A 22226-nucleotide genomic window follows, 5' to 3' on the forward strand; every position below is an offset into this window, starting at 1 on the left:
ACGACTGATTAAAAAGCTTTAGTAAATTATTTACAACCAATTATAGAGCATTATGTTACAGAGTATAAAATCTTCATAAGGGGTGCTTCATTTCAAATGTATTATTACTTGCACTGCATATTGTCGTGGGAAAAGCCAATTTTTTCCTCATGTTGTGTTGACAGCATAAAGAGTAGGGTATCCATTTTTTTGTTGTTGTTTTGGTTTTAAATTCAAATCTTTCATTCAAAATGTATTTTAATGTGTTTTTGTAAATAAATGAAAATATTTGAGCTGTATTGTTTTTATATTATTGTGTCTGTAAAGGAGAGGAGGGGGGGTTCCCCATCGGACTCTGGTTTCCTTTGAGACCAGCGCACTATTTAACAGCAGGTCCATTATTCCGTTTGTGCGGATTAATCCACGTGTGTGAGAAGGCTCTGCTTGTCAGTCAGACTTTGAACAGTGCACTGGCGCTCATCACCGCTAATCTCTGGCCGCTGCCTGTCATCAACGACCCCGCTACTGACAGTCACCACCGACCAGCTCAGAAAAAGAAAGAGAGAAAAAAAAAAGATTAGGATGAACAGTTACTAAGAGAGGTAGGAAACCCGACGGCAACACTGTAAGGGACCGAGCAGAGATTAAAACGTTAGCTACGCCGTTTAACGTTCACGTTACTCGGGAGTTGCGATGGTCCAGTCAAGGGATATTTTTCTAGCCTTGCTTCTTGTGGGCTGTGCAGGTAAGAACATCTCACATTCACCATTAACTATACGCTTTTTTCCCCCCTCGAAAGCTTTTACAGCTTATATTTCATCCTATAATATTTTGCTCATCCTAATAGCTGCTAATAGTGGTCAGGACCGCAGAAGGCACACACTCGCCTCCTGGTCTCCCCTCTCCCTCCGCCCGCAGGCACTCCTGTTAAGTAGGTGCAGCGGTAACGGTGCTGCGACTGCTGCTAATTAGCTTACTGGCGAGCTTGGTGTTTTTTTGAACTAGTATACAGGCTGCTCTGCTGCCAGTGTGTTTGGGTACTATTTCCCCTGGTCAACTCACAGTGGGGCTATATAAAACCGCTGCTCTTTGCGTGACCACCCTGCAAGCTGACTTAGCGTCATTGTGCATTAAATAAAACATGCTTCAGAGGGGCGAGCCTTTTAAATATGCTGAAGTAAGGATGTGTGCATTGTGTGAATGTTAATGTGGCGAGAACATTTATTATGTTCTTCTCTTTTTCCTTTTTTTTTAATTTAATTTTTTATTTTTCATTTACTGTCGTGTTGGTGTTGGCCATGCTCGGATGGGACGTGTTTGTTGTTGATCTGGAAGGTGATGCTGGGCTCCACATACAGCCTCCATGGCTGAGTCACAGTGTTAAAGGTACATTGTGCAAAAACAAACCACTTTGTAGTGTACCTGTCAATGTGTGGTGGAGGTGCCATGATGGCGTTGAGGAGGGGGTACCTGTAATTGGGTGCATGCTTGCATAAAGTCTATCACGGGTCTTTCAGGGACAGTGATGATTTATTTGGTGTTTCGTGCTCACTAAAAGCACACAGCAAGCACAACTTCTACTCTCAATCATCTGTTATGTAATCTCATACCATGATAAAGGCTTTGAAATCAGATCCTCTAAATTGGTTTAAAAAAAAAAGTGTTGTTATGTAAGTCTAATTGAGTGAGATTTGTGTTATATTACATTTTTGATAACCTCAGCACGCCCCTTTAAAAAAAATTAAATTCAGTAATTTGGCATGTGAGGGCTTATGGGTCTGCGTATCACTCTGAGCTATACTCACAGCACAGGGTTTTTGTGGGATAGCCTTTTAATCCTTTATGTACAATCCAATATGTGCACGGGTGTTCCTCATGCAGGAGAGCAAAACGCAGAGGGAGTGGAGCCCTCACTGCATTGTAATGCTAATACAATTCATGTTATCTTTATTGGGGAGTAGAGCTTTTCAAGAGCTTCATGACTGATTATTTTTCTTGTTTCTTTCTTACGCCATCGTTTCATGTGTGTGACATTTGTGTACTACCAAACACTCAAACACAAGCCTATAAAAAGGAGGTTGTAATACAGCGTGGTAAATCATGAGCCGCTTGTGAACAACTTTAGGAGATCTTGTTAAATTAGGTTTGAAAGCAAAAACAGAGCATCTTTTTGAAGTTGTTGTGTCACTTATAACCTCGTTGGAACAGCAGACGCTAGAAGTATTATATGTGTGACTTGAGTTACTCCAAACGAACAGTCTTGTGCATACATTTATTAGCCAGATAGTTAAAGTACAGACCGATGGATACTTAGTTTTATAAACAAATAGCACGAACAAACCTTTTTCATTGGATGGTTTAAATGATTTCTTCTCCAGAATTGTGACCAAGCTATGTGCTAAATGGGACATTTTGTAGTTGAAAAATATCATTGGATGTTATGATGTCCTTTAGATATATCTTCTTCTTATCACCCAATCGATTCATCGTAAAAAATCGTGAAAAAATGGCATTCACAACATGTCCGAGGCTACTGTCACGATAATTACGCTATTGACTTATCGTACAATACATGAACATGACCTTGATCATTTTTGCTGACTTCGATCATGCCCATTGTGTTTACATGCATGTTTGTTTACAGAAGAGAGGTGTGTAGGCAGTGTTTGGTTGAGAAAGAAAGAAAGAAAGAAAGAGAGAGATAGAGTAAACATGTTTGCGTGAGCGACCAGAGCATGAAGTCAGCAGTTCTGGTTATCTGTATGTGAATCAAAGCTATGACCTCCTCAAGACCCGAGCCAAGGTCATATGTGTTTCCCACCTGCTGATTGAAGTGAAAGGGGTTAGCCCTGAAGTTAGCAACAATGGGTTAGCCTAGCCTGGCCAGGGCTCACTTAAGGTGGACCGACTTTTAAAGTGGACCACTTATTCTCATTGTAGTGACAATCTCAGCTAGGGCCTGACCGATACTGGACTTTTGGGGCCGATGCCAATACCGATATTAAGGAATAAAAAAATTCCGATATGGACATGTCAGCCGATAGTTTTATGTATAAAGAATATATACATAAACATACATTTTTCGCATTGATCCCTTAAATGTAGTTATCAGACACAAGATATGTAACAAAGGCATGACATTTTACAGTTAAACAATAAACTATATTGTTTAAAATTACAACAGTACACTGAAACAGTAAATTACACTTAAATAATTATAAATAACTTTAACTAACTAAACTGAATAACATAAAAACATGCACAGATATATTTAATCAATCAATCAATCAATCTTTATTTATATAGCGCCAAATCACAACAAAAGTAATCTCAAGGCACTTTACACATGGAGCAGGTCTAAACCGTACTCGTCAGGTTTAATTTTAAAGAGACCCAACATTCCCACATGAACAAGCACTTGGCGACAGTGGTAAGAAAAAAACTCCCTTTTAACCGGAATAAACCTCCGGCAGAACCAGGCTCAAAGTGGGCGGCTATCTGCCTCGAACGGTTGGGGTAGAGAGGAGAGAGGAGAAAGAGGAAGGATAAGAGAGAGAAGCACATTGAAAATCAACATTGAAGCTAGTAGGTCCGGGACAGGAATCTGTCATCCCGACGTCTACAGCCCCGGATTACCTGTGAGACGAGAAAAGCACAGACAACTCCGGGGAAGAAGTTTATGTTATTGAATGCATTAATAGTTCATGAATGTGTGGGATATAGATGGATGGATAGAGAGAGAGAGGGAGGAGGAGAGAGGAGCTCAGTGCATCATGGGAGTCCCCCGGCAGTCTAAGCCTATAGCAGCATAAACTAGGGGCTGGTCCAAGACAAGCCTGGCCGGCCCTAACTATAAGCTTTATCAATAAGGAAAGTTTTAAGCCTACTCTTAAATGTAGAGAGGATGTCTGCCCCCTGGACCCAATCTGGAAGATGGTTCCACAGGAGAGGAGCCTGATAACTGAAGACTCTGCCTCCCATTCTACTTTTGGAGATACTAGGAACCACAAGTAGGCCTGCATGCTGGAAGCGAAGAGTTCTGGTAGGTGCATAAGGTATTATGAGCTCTTTAAGATATGATGGAGCCTGACCATTAAGAGCTATGAAAGTGAAGAGAAGGGTTTTGAATTCTATTCTAGATTTTACAGGGGGCCAATGCAGTGTAGCTAAAATGGGAGTAATATGATCTCTCTTTCTAGTTTTTGTCAGAACGCGTGCAGCTGCATTCTGGACCAGCTGGAGAGTCTTTGGAGACTTGTTGGGGCAGCCTGATAATAATGAATTACAATAATCCAATCTAGAAGTAACAAATGCATGGACTAGTTTTTCAGCGTCATTTTGAGACAGGATGTGTCTGATTTTTGTAATATTACGCAGATGAAAAAAAGCAGTCCTTGAAATTTGTTTTATGTGGGAATTGAAGGATGGATCCTGATCAAATATAACTCCTAGGTTCCTTACAGTGGTGCTGGAGGCCAAAGTAATGCCTTGAATTATTTGAATTAAGAAAAAGGATCAAATATACATTTAATGCTGCCTGTATAACTTAAAAAATATATTGGACAACATATACGCCGATACTGATCTGTGATAGACCAATATCGGCCGACCGATAATATCGGCTGACTGATATATCAGTCGGGCTCTAAACTTCTACTCAACTGAGAGCGGAGAATTTTTTGGCTGCTGAGTCTCTCTAAGTTTTGCTGCTGTGGTGGTCGTAAATAGTTTTTTTTAAGACAGAAAAGGACTGATGTGTATATGAAGTATTTAATTCATTAAATCCTTTCTCTTTGTGAGCATCACACTCACCCAACATATAAAAATGGTTCCTGACGACTCAAAATTCTCCCTGGCACCTCCCAAATAGGTAAGTATGGTATTTGAACCATCATCCTATCATGTAATGCAATTGTGGCATAAAACTGGTCTTCAAATGACAATAATATCATTTATCGCCCTTATTTAGTAGTTAGTAGTTAATGTGACAGGCCTGACTGTAATGCTTTTTTGTCTCACTAAACGTCTAAAATGTTAAGATATTCCGTTAATTTTTGCATATATGAAATTTTGAGGCTGATATTGACATTTGAGTTTGATAAACGCATAGCACTAACAAACCTTTTTTCATTAGGAGGCCTTAAATTAGTTTCTTTTTCTGAATTGTGACCAAGTTATGTCGTAAGTGGGAAATTTTGTTTTTGAAAAATATCAGTGGATGTAATAATAACCTATTTTTAGGGTTTTTAGAAACATCTTCTTATCACCCAATTGATTAATTAAGTTTAAAAATAATGAAAAAATGGCATTCACAATCTCTGAGGCTACTGTGATGTTTTTTTGTCTCACTAAACGTCTAAAATGTTAAGTTATAAAGTAATTTTTTTTATATATGAAAACGAAAAACATTTGAGAAGCTGAAACCATCAAATATTTGTCATTATTGCTTGAAAAAACAACTGAGACGATTAATAAATTATCAAAATGCCAATAAACGATGTACACTATATTTGCGGTGTGCTAATATTGCTACACTCAGTGGATTGAATAAGGAAAAAGGAAGAAGGTAATTTAGAATCTGGTTTTGGCTTCAGTCCCATTTAATAAAGTCCAATCATTACCGTAGCATCAGTAAACGTCTCTATTCTGATCTCGTATTGTGTCAACTACGACTCTCACGCTGCATCACTGAAGCTAAAATTACAGCGTTTCCTTTTATTTAATCTACTTTTTCTAGTGTGTATGTCGTGCACACAAATGTCATAAATAGTGCTTTTTTATCTAAATGTGGCTTTTAAATCTTGAATAGTTGAATGCGAATCAAAGAGAGTCCTAATCTTTTTATAGATGGTTATATGGCGTGGTTTCAGTATTTATGACTGAACTGAGATTGAGCACGGATTAGCCATCGTTCCTCTTCCTTTTTTCCCTTCTGCCTGCTGCATGCTCAATGGGCCTGTTGAGCCTCTTGACATAATTATTAATTGATCCTCTTCAAACTGATAACTGGAATACGGGATATTTTTCAAGACTGCGTTTCTGGCAGAAAATGAAATATGGCCTCCAACAATCAAAGGGATGGAAATGAAGCAGGACCAGGCAAGATAAGACGAGTGCTAAATGTCCTCAACCTGTGGGCTTCGATGAATGGATTGCAGCTCCGTCCGCATCTCACCATATGGCTCCTTCGAACGGGGGATATTTATGGCTCTCCGGTTAACAGTAGGATTGTTTGACTGAGCCTGTGTTACATCATCGACCAGATCATGTGGAAATGATGACGTAGCTCCGTGCTGCTCCATTTACAAAGCAAGATGGAAGCGCGGCTGACTGCAGGCCGACTTTACAAACGGCTCCAGACCTCTTTACGTCTGACTTAGCTTCACGAGGATCGTAATCAACACTGCCAAAAGCAACGACCGAAAGTCCACTAGCTTCAACTTGATGAAGCGATTATTTCAGAGTAGTGTGTGCACATTGTGAGCCGCCCAGCAGTGTTTCCCATATTTAAAATTAATTTGGGCAGTGCACCAAATTAGATTCTCTTACCCCCTCCCAAAAAAAAGACACAGCAGATCCTCTTTTTTTTTTATTTTTTAATGCAGTTTTCTCTTCAGGTGCCTGCATGACCTCAGCCAGCCAGTTTACACAATAGCTCGAGTGAGTGCAGTGAGCATGACAGTGTGTCCCTAAACCCCCCCCCATAATATCACAGCTCAACATGGTCATCCCTTTCAGTGAGACTACAGGGAAAATACATTTAATTAGGACTGTGACTAATGATTAATTTACTTCTATATTAATCTCTTTTGATTTGTTGATTGATTGATTTTGTTTTAATTGTGGAAGAGGCCTGTCTAGTCATATTGCGTCTTTGCACATGTTGATTTCTTTATATTTCTTCTTTTGGCAGCTAGTGATGCAGCAGCAAAACCAAAAGTTGGATTTTAATATGATATAAACATATAAAACATAAAGATGAACATAAAAAAAACAGGGGACATTTTTAATTTCTTCAATTTGAGACGCTTATACCAGCAAATATTTGACATTTGTGCTCAGCATATTACTCAGAAGATGACTTGATTATCAGCATTATCATCAATTTAATTTTCTGTCAATCAATTTTTCTTGTCAGCACTACATATGATCATGTCTTGGTGAGCCACAGCGCTGCTACAGTGTCCTTTATTCAACCAGAAATGTTAAACATTGTTTAACTTTGGAATAAAAAACACCAAAGAAAGCAAATCTGTCAGTATTGGAAGCAGAATGAATCTTTTATAAAGCAGCTGCAACAGCTTTGCAGTCTTTGCTAACCCAAACTGGCCTTCATCCAGTGTCTAGCAGGAGTATTATGCCAAATCACATTAATATCAGACAGACACATTCACCTTTGGAGAAAGATCCATTAGGGAAATCTAGCCAAAGCAGGTAAAGTGCTCGGTCTAGTCTATCGTTTCACCTCAATTTTCTGTGATTTTTCTGTTTTGTCATCTCAAATAAAAGAAACTGCCAACAACATGGTGGCTACTGGCAAGCTGTTGCTAAACTTTAGAGGATGTTTATTGCACAATAATTCGTTTCAAAATGAAGCCACATATGGATTGGGTGAAACCACTGTCAGCCATGTGTATTTTAGGTATTTTATTTACTCAGACTAGTAATTTTAACAGATTCATATGTCTTCTTAACCCTAAAAAAGTCAGTGACATAGCCATTCCCCACACTTTAGATGCACATTTACTTTAAAGCCCCTCATATCCTTTTCAAATCATTTTTTAAAAATTCGCACCTAAAGGTTTTTCACCCAGTATCAGGGAGGAGAAGAGAAAGAGGCCGTGATTTTGTTCCAGCCAGGACTACTTGGCTCTGTGGTGATGGGGAGTAGATCAGACAGATCCAGGTCTGAGAGAGTTGAGAGGAGATGTGTTGCCTTAGGACGCTAAAAAGATGACATTACACGTGCACGTGACCCTGTGAAGCACTGTGAGAGGAACATAAACAGTCTTTCCTGAGGGCTCGCTCACAGTAGAGGCACAGACTGTCGGCTCAGTAGCTGCTTTTTAACTAGCCTCTGTAGTGGTACCATCCTTTATTTCATTTCCTGTTAGGCTTCAGATATAAAGTAGTTTTAGGAATTCGTAATAACCAATTATAATTTCAGAATGTACCAATCAGGTTCAACAGAGACCTGGCTGAAAACGGGCCTTGGAAAAAACATGTTTAACGTATTTCATTTTAGCTAAAGATTGCAGTCTTACTACCTTCATACTAAGCCTGCTGCTCTGAAAATTGAAAACATGCTCAGATCTCAGCGCTATTAGGAAATTAGAACAGTGTGTCCTTGTCATTCATCAAATAAAAAAAAGAAAGAGGCCAGCACTTTGAACAGAGGATCCCTGTGGACTTGTAACCTTAGATTGGCACCTTTAGGCATTATGTGACTTCTCTCTGAAGCTTTTTCTTTGTCTGAGTAAAGGAAACTGTGATGGGGGTGTTACACACTGTCAAAAGTTTCATTAATCCTGCAGTTGTCTGCTGGAAATAGGCTTGACATACTGATTGTATTTCTTAAGCACTCAAGTGATTCTATAGGCAGGAAATGTTTATAATTGCCTGTTTGTAAACATCTGAGTTTATCCTTCATTCTGAAGCTACGTTTGGGCAACCAGCTCCCTCTGCTTGATGAAAACAGCTTTTAGCTATTTTAGTGTGAGTATTTCCTTTTTAGATTCTCATTTTCTCCTAGACCAGTCATCTACCGCTATGTAAATGCTTGTTGCACTTGGCAGAATGCATCACCTCCTCTCACCAGGCTATTCATTTGCAAATAAAGACTGTTTTTCTCTTTTTGTTCAGGCTGTTATGAACAGAGAGCACCTCTTGGCTCCCTTTTTGCCTTTTCGTGTCTTACTTGGCAGTAAGAAAAGTGGGGAAAGCACAGGACTCTTGTGACCTAAACTAAGTCATCACAGAATTGTCTGTGGCTTATGTGGCCATTGAAACAGGAAATTAGTTTACAATGTCACTATCCACACTGAGATGGACTGTTTCCTAATTTACAAGAGGTACAGATGCGTCTTATCAACTCAGAACTCCTGACAGCGAGCTTACAGTACGTCTGATTTACGTAAATAAGTGTCTCATCTTACTGTGATAAAGCAATACGCTGTTGGCTAGGATTTAGCTTTCAACTTCTTTTATGTAGTGTGAAGGGAAGCCGTGTGTGTCTTCTCACGCACCCATGCACATCATGGTACATTCATTATTGAAACACTATAGGATGCATCTCTATGCACGGAGCAGGGAAAATTCAGGTTGCTACGCCTCGGGCTTCCTTTTTATGCAGTCAACATAGTGTTTCACCCTTTCTAACATTATACCCCTTTACAGGCTTAGTCATTGCCTGGAATCTTAGAGATACCTCGGTTTCTCACAAAATGATGACATGCGTTAATATTATTATGGAGAAAAAAATCCTATCATTAAAGTATTGAAGTGACACTCATTCAGTAGAAAGCTGTTATTTTTAATCTCTAATTAGATCACAGTAAGAAGGCACTATCTCCAGAGGAGCTGTAGCAGGCTGTAGCAGTTTCTGATCCCCTCAACGTGCAGGATCCACTTCGAAATGATGTCAGTGATTCCCACTGATACAGTCACTAAAGTATATTTTGACCCATTTAGCGTTTTACACTCAAGAGTTTTGTCTGTCTTGTAATGCACAGCAGTGGAAGACAGTTCATTGCATTCAAATCCAATTTGAGGGTTTTTGTACGTAACCTTGCACAGCAATCCCAGATATAAGAAGTGTTCTCTTTTTTTAATTAATTTATTAGCCCAAAGCTACAAGGATCAGGCAGCTAAGTGTCACGTTATTCTTGAGTTGAGCATATTGTAAGAATAAATGTCTGTTCTGGTATTATGAGTTTTGGAGTACTAGAAGGAGAAGAAAAAAATAGTTTATTTCTATCACTGGGGAGGGGAATTAACCTCATTTCATCCTTATTCATGCAGTTTAATCTAAAATGATGTAACAGACTTGTCCAAAGATAGAAAGAAACCTATAACATGGCACTGGTTTTGATGTGTAGCGAAAATATAGGCTAATTCTTTTAAATATAATGGTATTCTATAGATATACAATGGTTTAGTATAGTTTTATAAGATGCTGTTTTTAAACATTAGTCTTTTTTTTAAACATCAGATTATATTGAACATTTCAGTCAGTCTAGTTGAGCCAAAACCAATAATGTTTTTATCATTTTAACTTGTTTTACATAAGATTTGATTTTATCATCATCTGATGAGAAACACAGTTTGAATAATTAAGAACGCAGTTTTGTAGAATGTGTCTGATGGTTTCAATTTAAAGAATACATCAGGACCTGAAATATGTTCTGATTTGCATTTTTATTTTGAACCAACACAATCCAACAACTGGGGCCCAAAACTATTTTTTAAACAATGAGCTGTATAGACAATAAAACGTTTTGGAAACCAACTTTTTGGTTGCCCAAAGTCCAAACATGACTAACTGACCTTTATGTTCTGAACTACAGAAATAAAAGCCTAATATGATTGAAAAGAGTAATGCAAACACAACAATCTGCTTGCATTAAAAGCTTAGTAAGTAAAACTAAAGCAAAGAGATCTGAGGTCAGTGTTAAGAAGAAAAGAAAAAACTTGGATTTATTAATGACATAAGGTCTAACAAGCTAGTTCACATCTCTTCAATATTAAAGGCAAAACAAAGCAAGGTATGCTAGATGAACAACCATGATAAGGAAACATTATAAGCTTCTATTTTAATCCATAAAGCTGTCTGCATGAGCCGTGTGAAGGCTCGTGTTTCATTTGTCATTGTGACACGTAAATGTGACCTGGAGTCTATTTTAGTCTATTTTCCTCCATTTTATGTTTGTGACTACACTACATTGTGTACTGGGCTCTGAGCGTTTTCAACACATGGGTGACGTATACCCAACACTACACCTGCCAGTGTAGATGCACAGACAGAGCACTCGCTGCTGCTGCTGCTGCTCAGTCTACGCCTCCCCTAATATTTAGTTCTGTCCACTAGGGCTGCATGATATGGACAAATTATCATATCTCGATACTGAAGAATGTTGATATCTATACGATATATGATGTGACTGTGATTCAAACAAGTGATATTTCATTTGATATTGTCTATATCGTTGCTTTTTGCGATGTTAATATCTTGCACGTTCATATGTACATAAAACAGCGATATATCGTTCAGCCCTACTGTCAACGAAAGTAAAGAGAGATTTTGGCAACGTTTTTATTTTTTAAACTACATTTAGTGTTATGTTTTTCATCAACGATATTGCGTGTTGATACAGTCACAGTAAGTGTTTAATGACATGGGGGCCATCTCGTCATCATCATGGAAAAAAAAACCTGTCAACAAACGTAATTAGTCACAGCTTTCATGAAGGAAATTTTAATTACAGTTGTCCATAAAATGTGCTTTACTTTCAGAACTCTCTCTATATATAACTCTCTATTTCAGTAGCTGATGAGTCACACAGTGATTATTTTACTTTGTTTTATCATTAATTCTCATTTTATTTTAGACAATTTTCTTTTTTGTATTTGAACATCACACCAAGGTGATAATTTTGACCCAGTGCAATCTGAGATCTTAACATTGACTTTGACCTTTTTTATTTGGACAGCACATGCAGGCTTGTGGTGAATGATCCCAATGAATAATGAATGAGTAACAGTTGGGACATTACACCACCTCTTACCGACATTTGCCTCGGTACAGCTTGCACTCTGCAATAAGTGGAAAAATACTACTGTTGCTGTTGCCCTTATAACAGATTGTGACATTGTGACATTTCTTTTTTTTATGTATCTTCCCCCTTTCTCTTTCCACAAGTCCTCTTAACACTGAGTTATGTGTAGCCGCTAACTGGACAGCTGTGTAATTCCTCTAATACGCATGGAGTCACGACAGCCTTTTTTTTTTCTCCACAGAGAGTAGCTTCACCAGGAGGGCGTAAAACACACACACACACACACACACACACACACACACACACACACACACACACACACACACACACACACACACACACACAGATTCACACTAAATACTCTAGATCCCATCTCCTTTTATACACCGACTCCTCGACCAATCATTTGCAACAACAGACCTGGGGCTAGGAAGAATTTCAAGAGGCTAGGGGTGATAATTTTGAGGTGTTTTCAGTGAGAGTGCTGAATTACTAACACCAACAAAGCAATATTACAGAGAGCTGGATTCTGGATTGAGCACTCTGGATTGAGCAGCAGAAAAAACACCACTGTACAGGAGGTTCAGCTGGAAGATTCGATGGGATTACAGTCCATCTTTGAGTCAGAGGTCACTGGAGTACTACAGTTAACTCCTCAGTGATAGGCTGGTGGAGGTGTGAAGAGGATTTGTCTTGAAATACTGAAGGCTGTGGATATTGACAGGCTTGGTGACCGGTACAAACCTGCATTTCCGTTTTTGTGGTGTTTACTGACTTCTGTGTGTTTATAGTAGAGCTGGGTGATATAGATAAACTCAAATATCACAATATATTTTACGAAATACCTCAATATCGATATTGCAAAAATATTGTAGGGATGACTATTGGTGCTTTCACAAAATATTTACACAATGAGATTTTTGATAAATAATCATCAGTAATTTGGATAAAATGACAAAGTGGGTAAAAGCAAATAATAGCAGCTAGGACAGTATGGAAAGTTCAGAAAATTACACCATTTTACTGTAATGCAGCCTTTAAAACCAGGAAAAGACAACACTACCGTATCACGATATTATGATATCCAAATTCTAAGATATCAGACAAGATATCACGATATCGATATAATATCGATATATTGCCCAGCTCTAATTTATAGCCTTGTAAATCCCCCTTGAAAGCCTATTCTCTGGGGCTGGAATATATTTCTAGCCTTTTGCCAAACAGATTCACCCACGTGTCGAATAGTTGGCTGGGTTAGCCATGGTTAAAGGGTCATGATGGGAATGTGTTATTTTTAGTATTATGACAGTGTTTCATGTGTTATTGTGTTTGAGGGTATGTGAGTATGGGGTGTGTGTGTGTGTGTGTGTGTGGGGGGGGGGGGGGGGGGGGTGGAGGGCCGCTGTTGCAGTCTTGCCTTGTAAACACAAGCTGCGTTTGCAATGTTGGCATTAGCTCAAGCACAGTTAGTGCTGGCGTTGGACTCTGACAAGGGTTGACTTGTCACCTTTACTGTGTATGATACGCACGGACAGGATATCAAGGCACAGTGTTTGGTGACATCGGCATCCTTGCTAATTATGTTGTGATTCTCTGAACAACGACACAAAGCAAAGCTGTCAAACTCTCATCAGCGGACAAAGTCGGACTTCACCTTTGCTTACAAGTGACCAAAGTTCTCAGCAGGGTGACTGCGGATATAATGACTTAATAGGGAGTCTCTAGCTCTCACTGCTTGCTTAACACACCTTAGCTCCAATCAGACTCTGCCATGTTGGCCAGTTTTTGGCTCCAGTAACCGACAGAGATGGCAGTGAATTCAAATCCTGGCACCAACAAATATCCCAGAGGCCCAAAATACTGAAGATCTCGAAAAAATCCAGGCAGTTTTATCTCCCGCTTCTTCGGGCATTCCACCAAACACAATTAGCATGTTTACAGGGGGGGAAGGCTGGGGAGGATCTTTTTCCATGTTGCTGTCTGCACTTACTGGTTGATTGGGGTGCCTGTCCAGTGGAGGTGCAACACGGAGAGATACCTTTCAACCTGCCATGCATCGTACCCTTATGTCCTACCGGTGAAGCACATGGGTGAACATGTCTGTCTGTAGAAGCCCCAAGTGAACAGCAGGGTTAGCATGAAGAAGGACCTTTCTCAAAAAGCTACTACTTTCTCAGAGATGGGACACTGTTTCTGTTTTATCATGGGGTTAAATAACAACAATGAATTATGACCAATCTGACAAAAATATTCTAATCACAATGAAGTGATAAATATCTTAAATGTTTTTTTTTTAACATTATATTACCAAGTTGGGTATATCATCTTAATATTTATGGTTTTAGAAGTATGTGGAGCTCACAAATAGTCAAGTGATGATTATTATGATATTAAAAAAGTGCACAAAATAAAATATAAACCCACTGTGGCTTTTTCTGTAGCATTAGTTCATTCACACTGATATGATGTTACAACGAAGGTGCACAGTTACAGCAAAACAGTCCTCATATTATCCTCATAATCGTTAAATGTGTGATTACGATTATTAATTACTGAATTGCTAATTATGATGGTCTCACATTTCATGAACTGATCTGATTGATACAGGTAAAGGCTATTATCCTCTATTATCTTTTTTCCCCCTGTACTCCTACTTTAATCACTAAAGAGTAGATTTGGATACAGAGAAGATAAGTTACAGAATCTTTTTTTTTACCCCTAAGACAATTGGTATGACAAATCCCATACTTAATTGAATAGGCAGATCTTAAATCCCAGGTTGAATGAATGAAACATACAGACATTAAATTGATACCATTCCTTTGGATTAGTTCTTTGGATCTCAGTATTCATAGACAGTGCCATTTGACACTTGGATTGCTAAAATCTTAATGATCCCCATTCACGGTTAAGAGTGTGTAATGGAGAGTGAGAAGATAAAAGGAGAGGAAGGACAAGGGTGGAGATACAAGGTTACAAATCTGACTTAAACACATGATGTGAATACATAATGGTAGGATTTTTACTGTCATGTAGGCCAACCCAAGACTTTGACTGGTTTTTATTAAAGGACCAGTATGTAAGATTTAATGACATTTAGTGGTGAGGCTGCAGATTACAACCAAATTAATACAGCCTCCTTTTTCAAGTGTATAGAGGAATTTACAATGGCTGTGAAACTTGTGAAAAACATGAAAAGGCTCCAGTGTTTGTCCATTCTGGGCTACTGTAGAAACATTGCGACCTCCATGGAAGAGGACCCGCTCTCTATGTAGATAAAAAAAAACTAATTGTAATAAGAAAAATACAACAAATCTTATTTTTAGGTAATTATACACTAATGAAAACATAATTATGAATATTATTTTACATTTTATCACCTTAAAAGGGAGGAGAGTAAAAAAAATATGTAATGTATATCTTTTTGAACGAAACTTTTTTGGTGTACATTTTATGCTTTGCATTTTTTTTCTAACCCATGTCTCTCACGCTCCTTTCTGAAAGATCTAGTCTCAGAATGATTCATTGACTGCCTCTCCACTGCCTGGAAGCCGTCTTGCTGTCTGTGCCAACAGAAGCCGGATGTGTCATGAACCCCATCGTGCATCTTTTCCATGAATGCCATAGAGTGCAAAGGCAGATGACAGGCCCTCTGAAGCAATTAAAACTATCTCACATCACCAGTCATACCGACCAAGCCATTGTAGGGACAGAGTATCCTTTATTGGAGACGGCTGCAGAAATGACTTTGGATGAACCATCAGTGTAAACTGCTGCTATCCAGCGATAATAGTGGCATGATTTCTTAATACTAGCAGTATTAACTCACTTTTACAAACTTGTATTTTGAAGCAGTTCACGTAGATTCATTTCCACGTTTGGGGTCAAAATAGTCATTGTGCTGTTTGTGTCACAGCTCCTTTTTGGCATCATCTTTTTCAAGCTACATTTTAAAGCTTAGAGGCGTTTTGACATAAGGAAAACACATTTGGCAAAGTAATATTTGCATCCTTCAATAATTGAACATTAGTACAAATGTTTTTCACTGTGGGGGAAAAAAACGCAGGCATGTATGCTGTTAGAAAACAGTAATCAGCCCCTGTATTCTCAATGGCATATTGTTTACTTGTCTACCAACTCCCACCGGAGATTTCTTCACAACAGTCACCATTAGCGGGGAGAGGGTGTGTGCCTGTAAAGGGCTGTTCTCCATCCTGTGACAGCACTCGGAGGCTTTCTCTGCCTGACTGGCTCCAATATCACACAGTTAAAACACATTTTGACTGAACAGGGTCAGACCCCTGATTCACTAGTGGATGAAAGCCACCTTGCTGGAGCAATAAGGATATTTGACATCAGCTGTTGCTGCATTCAGAACATTTGTCTTTCTTACTGCACCATATTGTGTTTCTGGTATATTGATATTATGGGAACGTCAAATCCAATAAATAAGCAACCACCAATGTCAGTTATTGTTGCATTACTTATCCTTACTATTCAGGATTATTTCTTTCTTTCATATCTACCACAGCAGACATGGACTACATTTGCTTGCATTATTTCAGATCAGAAAACATCTTTATTTAAGACATGCATGTAAATATCATGGGAATGGTTACTGATACTGATTTTAGGGAGCAAAAAAATTCAGATATTGATATACTGGCTGATAATGTTATATGTACAGAATATTAACACACATTTTTTTTAGCAATGATCCCTCAAATGTGGTCAAACAATACAAAAATAAATAATGGAGGCCGTGATAGTTTACAGTTTAACAATAAACTTTATTGTGTAAAATTACATCAGTGCACTGAAACAGTAAACTACACTGGAAATGTAATGATTATAATTAGCTATCAATTAAAAAAACAGAACAAAAAAAAAACATGCATATTAAACTTGAATTAAGAAAAATGATCAAGTATACATAAAATGCTGCTTATATAACTTTAAAATATCGGCACATATCAGACAACATATTCACCAATAAAAAAATATTTGACTGATATATCGGTCGGGCTCAAGTTGTTTCTCACTGTAACTTTCTGTATTAAATGGTAATTCCCTCTTAGGTTTAAGGGGGGCTGTTAGTGCTGCCAAGTGTGGTCATGTTCACATTTTCGTAGCGCTGCAACAATGAAGCGATTAATTGATTAGTCAATTGACCGACATTACAATTTTGGTAATTGATTCATTGTTTTTAGTCATGTTTTATTTTATAAGAAAAGAGGAACATTTCTCTGGTTCCAGCTTCTTAAATGTGAATATTTCCTGGTGTCTTTATGACAGTAAACGGAATAACCTTTGGTTGTGGAACAGAACAACATATTTGAGGTTGTATTTTAAGATTTTGGAAATAAGTAGATTATCAAGTAAATTATCAACTGTTCAATTCTTTTGACTTGATATTATTATCTAGTCATTATTGTGATGTGTTGTACAAAATACGCAACCCAGTTCTCCAGCTAATTTTCTCATAGAACATAATTAGGAACTTGGCTTGGAGGAATACCATGTTGAAATCCTTTTGTAGCGTGAGACGTTGTGATTGGAGGACTTCATCTTAGAGCAGCCTCAGGTTCTGGATATTTAGAGTGATCGGGTGACATCTTCTCCACCAATACTAGCATGCTGTGGGGCTGAGGCACAATTACTGTCTCAAAGTGATCTCTTGTCACCTGTCATGTAGCTGGCAAAATAAAATTAAAAAAAGAATAGTAACATTAAAATCTAGAGCAATACTAAACTAGAGTTGAGAAGTCTTTTGTTTAGTCTATGTTTAATAAATGTTTGTAATATCCCTGCTGCATTTAGGCTCTGTATTATGTGCTTTTGGCTACTTCGGTATGCTTAAATTATACCACATGGTTGCATTCCATGTAACATCCTTGTAAAATTTGCATTTTAGACTTTGTGCACAGATGATGCTTGTAAGAGAAAACCTCTTTAAAATGCAGTGTCCTAGTAGTTTATTTTAATAAAGGATGAATTTCTGAAAATACTTAACATTCTCAGATGACTTGAATGTCTCAACTCGTGAATTTCACAGATTCGTGGCAACACATTTATTCTAGCTGTGCATCTCAGCTCACAGGGTTCATAACAGAACATCCAATGAACTTTGAATGAATCAGCTCGCTGGTTATCATCAAATCAAACAAATGAGCTCCATCAAGAAAAGAAAAGAAATCTAGCAAAATCATGACACATTATTGCAACATATCATAAAATGAACCATACCTAATGTTATTTTCTGCCGTATAATACCTGAAAACCATTGATGGTAAATATGGCCCTCGAATGATCTACTTATAATGAAATATTAGTCCAGACCAATTAGCTGAAACTGACACACATTCAGAGTCCTGTTATCTTTGTAATCAGAAAGCAGAAAATCGGGAGGGGAAAAAATGCATTAACCTACTCTTATTCATCACAACCTTGTTTTGTAAGTGGCTAGATTAATGACGATAGTCCTCCCTCTCTCTGCAGATGTCTCCGGAGATTGTAGCCCTGAGGAATAGAGTAGTGAAATCTCTGGAGGCTAGCCCTGTCCTGGTGTCTATTTTTACTATCTGGTCTCTGATTGGTCAATAAGGTGTGTGTGTGTGTGTGTGTGTGTGGAGGCTCATGTTGTGTCATAAGGTGCCTCTGTGCCATCTGTCGCCCTCAGTAGAGCCGTTGTGAAGACAGACCATTGCCAAACCAAGTCTGTCTTAGAGAATGCAAAACACAACCTTGGGCTTTCCTTGCTCTTTTTGTGCTGACAGCTATATCAGGGACATGATGGGAATGTGGGATCAAGCCTCCCTTATTGTTGTTTTTTTTCATGAATGAAAAACAAACAAAGTCGTCCAATTCCTCTTTTGTTGCCATTTCATGCAAATTACTATGTGTTATGATGTAGTGCATTTAAATGACATCTTATTGTTAGTGTGCTTTACTGCATTAAGTTTATACAGAGAAGAGGAACACCTAATACGACATGCAAACAGCAGACACCGACAGATTTTCTGAGCAGGTGTAGTAACAGGTTGTTTATGAGTCGTTGCTTGTCTAGTCTGAGTATTAGTTTGTTGTCTCACCAAAAGTGCCAAATGATTAAATCACAGCTTTTGTGTTATAGACTCGAGAAAGAAAGAAAGAAAGAAAAAGATAGAAAGATAACACAAAACAACATACTTTCTTAATGCAGACTGACCGAGGCGTGCCTGATCTGCCCTCCTGCTTATACTTTATCCTCATTAGCATTAGCAGCCCGCACAAAGACAGATGGGTTTCCTCTGGGTGCTATGGTTTCTCAGACAATTCAGACACTCTAAGTTGGAAACGTTAAATAACCCATAGAAGATAAATGTTGATCTTTATGCACTTGTCTGTATGTTAGCGGTTTAATAGGCTGGCAACCTGGCCATAGTCTTTGTTCATTGCTCGGTGCATGATGGGATTAATGTCTCATTGTTTTGCTACTTTCTATGAGGGGAAAAATAAAAATACATGAGAACATTTGGCCACTGTGTAGCATACAGCACACTAATCATACTAGTCGCTCTCTGAAGGAGTCTGAAGCTCACAAATGTGTTTCCACAAGTGTCAATCTGAATAAGGGGGGGCAACTTTGTTATTGGTATTCTCAGCGGGGCACGACTGAGTCAGAGCAGTTTTGTCGAAAAAAAGTTTGCCTTGTGTTACCCAACCTCATCTAGCTTGTCAACAGCACCTCTAATTAGTCCGAAACCGGAAAACTTTTTGGAAGAGTACAGCGCTGTTGCTAAAGAATGCAAATGGTCTGCTGTTATGGCTTAGCACAATTAGATGTGGCGTGGATTAATGAGGGACATCAGGATGGCCTTGAATAAAATGAAAACATGTTACCAGAGTACCAAGCATACCCTTGTCAGAAGGACTATATACAGTAAAGCTTTTCCCACATATTAAAGAAATCTGACATGCTGTGTTGAAAATCAGTCCCAAAAGAGTCTGAAATAAGAATTGAAAGCATAACCCTGAGCATAAATATTACATCACAAAGCTATCAGTCTTATTCATTACATCAGATTTCCCTTAGCATTGCTGTGAATACTGTTGACACTTGAGGCTTACAGCAACAGGGTTTGAACTCAGTATTCGAATCGGGCCTTTTCTGTGTGGAGTTTGCATGTTCACCCCGTGCCTGCATGGTTTCCCTCCGGTGTCCTCGTACCCCAGAGACATGCTCTTTAGTTATTATGATATTTCTACTACTGCCCCTGACCAAGGTGCTCATCTCAAAACTGGAGTTACCCCCACACACCTCCCCACACTCTCCCTCAGACTCTAAATTGTGGGTGCCCAGTGCTGCTAAATAGTTAGGATGGGTCACATTCAAAGGACAAATTTCCCCCCTCAGGGACTTATAAAGTCTTAGTCATTTTTAAGAGGATAAAACAAATGAGCTCTTAGTGGAGCATGTTGTGTTATGATCAAAGGTATTATTTTGAAATAGCTTAGACAGCCAGCGGACGATTTTTCAGCATGGAGCGGTAGTGCACGTCCATATCAAAAAGAATTAATTGAAGGTAACACAGTCACTGTTGTCTGGTGGCTGGAGATCTAGTGCATATTGACTGTTTAAGATGAGAAAATATTGTGTAGCTGTGAGGTCTATAAGGTTAAATCACATTATTGGACAGACGTAACATAAGGGAATTATTTTCAGTGTTATTTGGTGTTTTGAAATTAATAACAGTCCATTAATATAGTAGGACCAGTACGTTGGGCCGTTATGTGCTTCAGTAATAACCAAAAGAGAAAGTATGGAAAAGTTGCAGGTATAAATGGAGAATTTATAGTAGCAAAATTGAATTAATTCTTTAAATTCAATATCATCAAAACAAAACATTATCATTAAAGAACATTTTCTTCAGCATTATCAGATGGAGCCTATATATATATATTTTGGCCTTTGTACTTATTGACTAAATTGTGACACCAATTCTGATGAAAATGAGTTTTTTCCGAGAGAGTTGCTTTCTCATACTGCAGAGAACCACAATACAAAGTGTAAAAAAGGTTCAAGTATAAAATAAATCAGCTTTATAGTGGCAAAACTAAATTAATGTTTGTTCTTTCAATTCAGCATAATCAAAACAAAACTATCATTAAAGAACATTTTCTTCAGCATTATCAGATGGAGCCTAATAAAGATATTTCCTGGCCGTTTGGTACTTTTTTTAGATTTATTTTTGGGCTTTTTTGCCTTTATCTGTCAGTACATGGCAGAGAGGTCAACAGGAAACGGAGAGGGGAATGACCTGCAGCAAAGGTCCCTTGCCGGAATCGAACCAGGGACGCTGCTGTTATGTAGCATCCCACCTTAACCACTTGGCTACCAAGGCAAGGCAGGTGTTATTTTACTTCTTCACTAAATTGTGCCACCAGTACTCATACTGCAGGTAACAGGAACATCTCGAGGGATGGCAGTGAGTCCGCCTGTCGGATCAGTCAGTTTGTGACTTTTGCCGAGACTGAAATTTCTCAACAGTTTTCAGATGGATTGCCTTGAAATTTTATACATACAGTAGGGGTGTGACGATACACTCAGCTCACGAGACGAGACGAGACACGATATGAGGTTCACGAGATCGAGACGAGACAAGATTTTAACACTATTTTTAAGAAAACTTCAATGAGGAAATATGTTCTTTTATTTGAAAGTCACAAAATGCAAAATAATGCAGATGCATTTTGAAATGTTTTAACTAATCATCTGATAATGAATCACTTCAGTTCTACTTTCTAAGTATGAATTATCATACGCAGTATGCAATATGCAAGCACTGTAAAAGGTACAGTGCTTGCATATAGATAGGTATTTTATAGATAGATCATTTTGGTATTTATGGAAATAAAAACCATAAATACCTAAATTATATACAATCACAAATACTAAAAAGTGAATTATAAAGAATAGAAACAATCCTAGTATATAAATATAAATGAGATAAAGAGTCAAATTATAAAATATTGCTAATAAAAAACAGAAATAAAAGTATATTGCACAAATCCTATATCACACACATACACAAGTAGAACAACATAAAAATGGTGTTATAATTTTGGTAGTGTGACTCATTTTACTTTTTCCATCATTAGGCTCCCATAGCTGCACTAGTTTCCCTGCTCCTCCTACCTCAGGCTTTCAGTGTAGAGACCTGAGGTCAACCTACCGCTGCTCCTCTCATCTACTGCTGACTGAGATCTTCTCAGCAGGTAGAAGCTGTAACAAGGTTAATGATCCACACGTGACATTATAAAAAGAAGACATGACGTGCAAATGAGCGATAGAAAACCAATCTTTTTTTTGTTTTTTTGGTGCACACCCTTAATATTGCTTCGCGAGACAAAATTCACCTCGACGAGAAATATCTGCATGTTTTAATCTCGTGAGATCTTGTGGCACGAGATATCGTTACACCCCTAACA

The 22226-nt window shown here is 38.3% G+C and overlaps 1 protein-coding gene across 7 annotated transcripts in view; it reads left to right on the forward strand.

Moving 5' to 3' along the window:
- Positions 1 to 467: 467 nt before the first annotated feature.
- Positions 468 to 22226, forward strand: part of ncam1b (neural cell adhesion molecule 1b) — an 80136-nt gene continuing 58377 nt past the window's right edge. For all 7 annotated transcript variants that reach the window (XM_062419714.1, XM_062419719.1, XM_062419717.1 and 4 more), the window contains exon 1: positions 468 to 724. In XM_062419714.1, the coding sequence (XP_062275698.1) occupies positions 673 to 724 (52 nt within the window). In that variant the 5' untranslated portion in view covers positions 468 to 672. The remainder of the gene's footprint in view (positions 725 to 22226) is intronic.

This window comes from Scomber scombrus, chromosome 5 (genome assembly GCF_963691925.1).
Source record: "Scomber scombrus chromosome 5, fScoSco1.1, whole genome shotgun sequence".
In the NCBI taxonomy this organism is placed as follows: domain Eukaryota; kingdom Metazoa; phylum Chordata; class Actinopteri; order Scombriformes; family Scombridae; genus Scomber; species Scomber scombrus.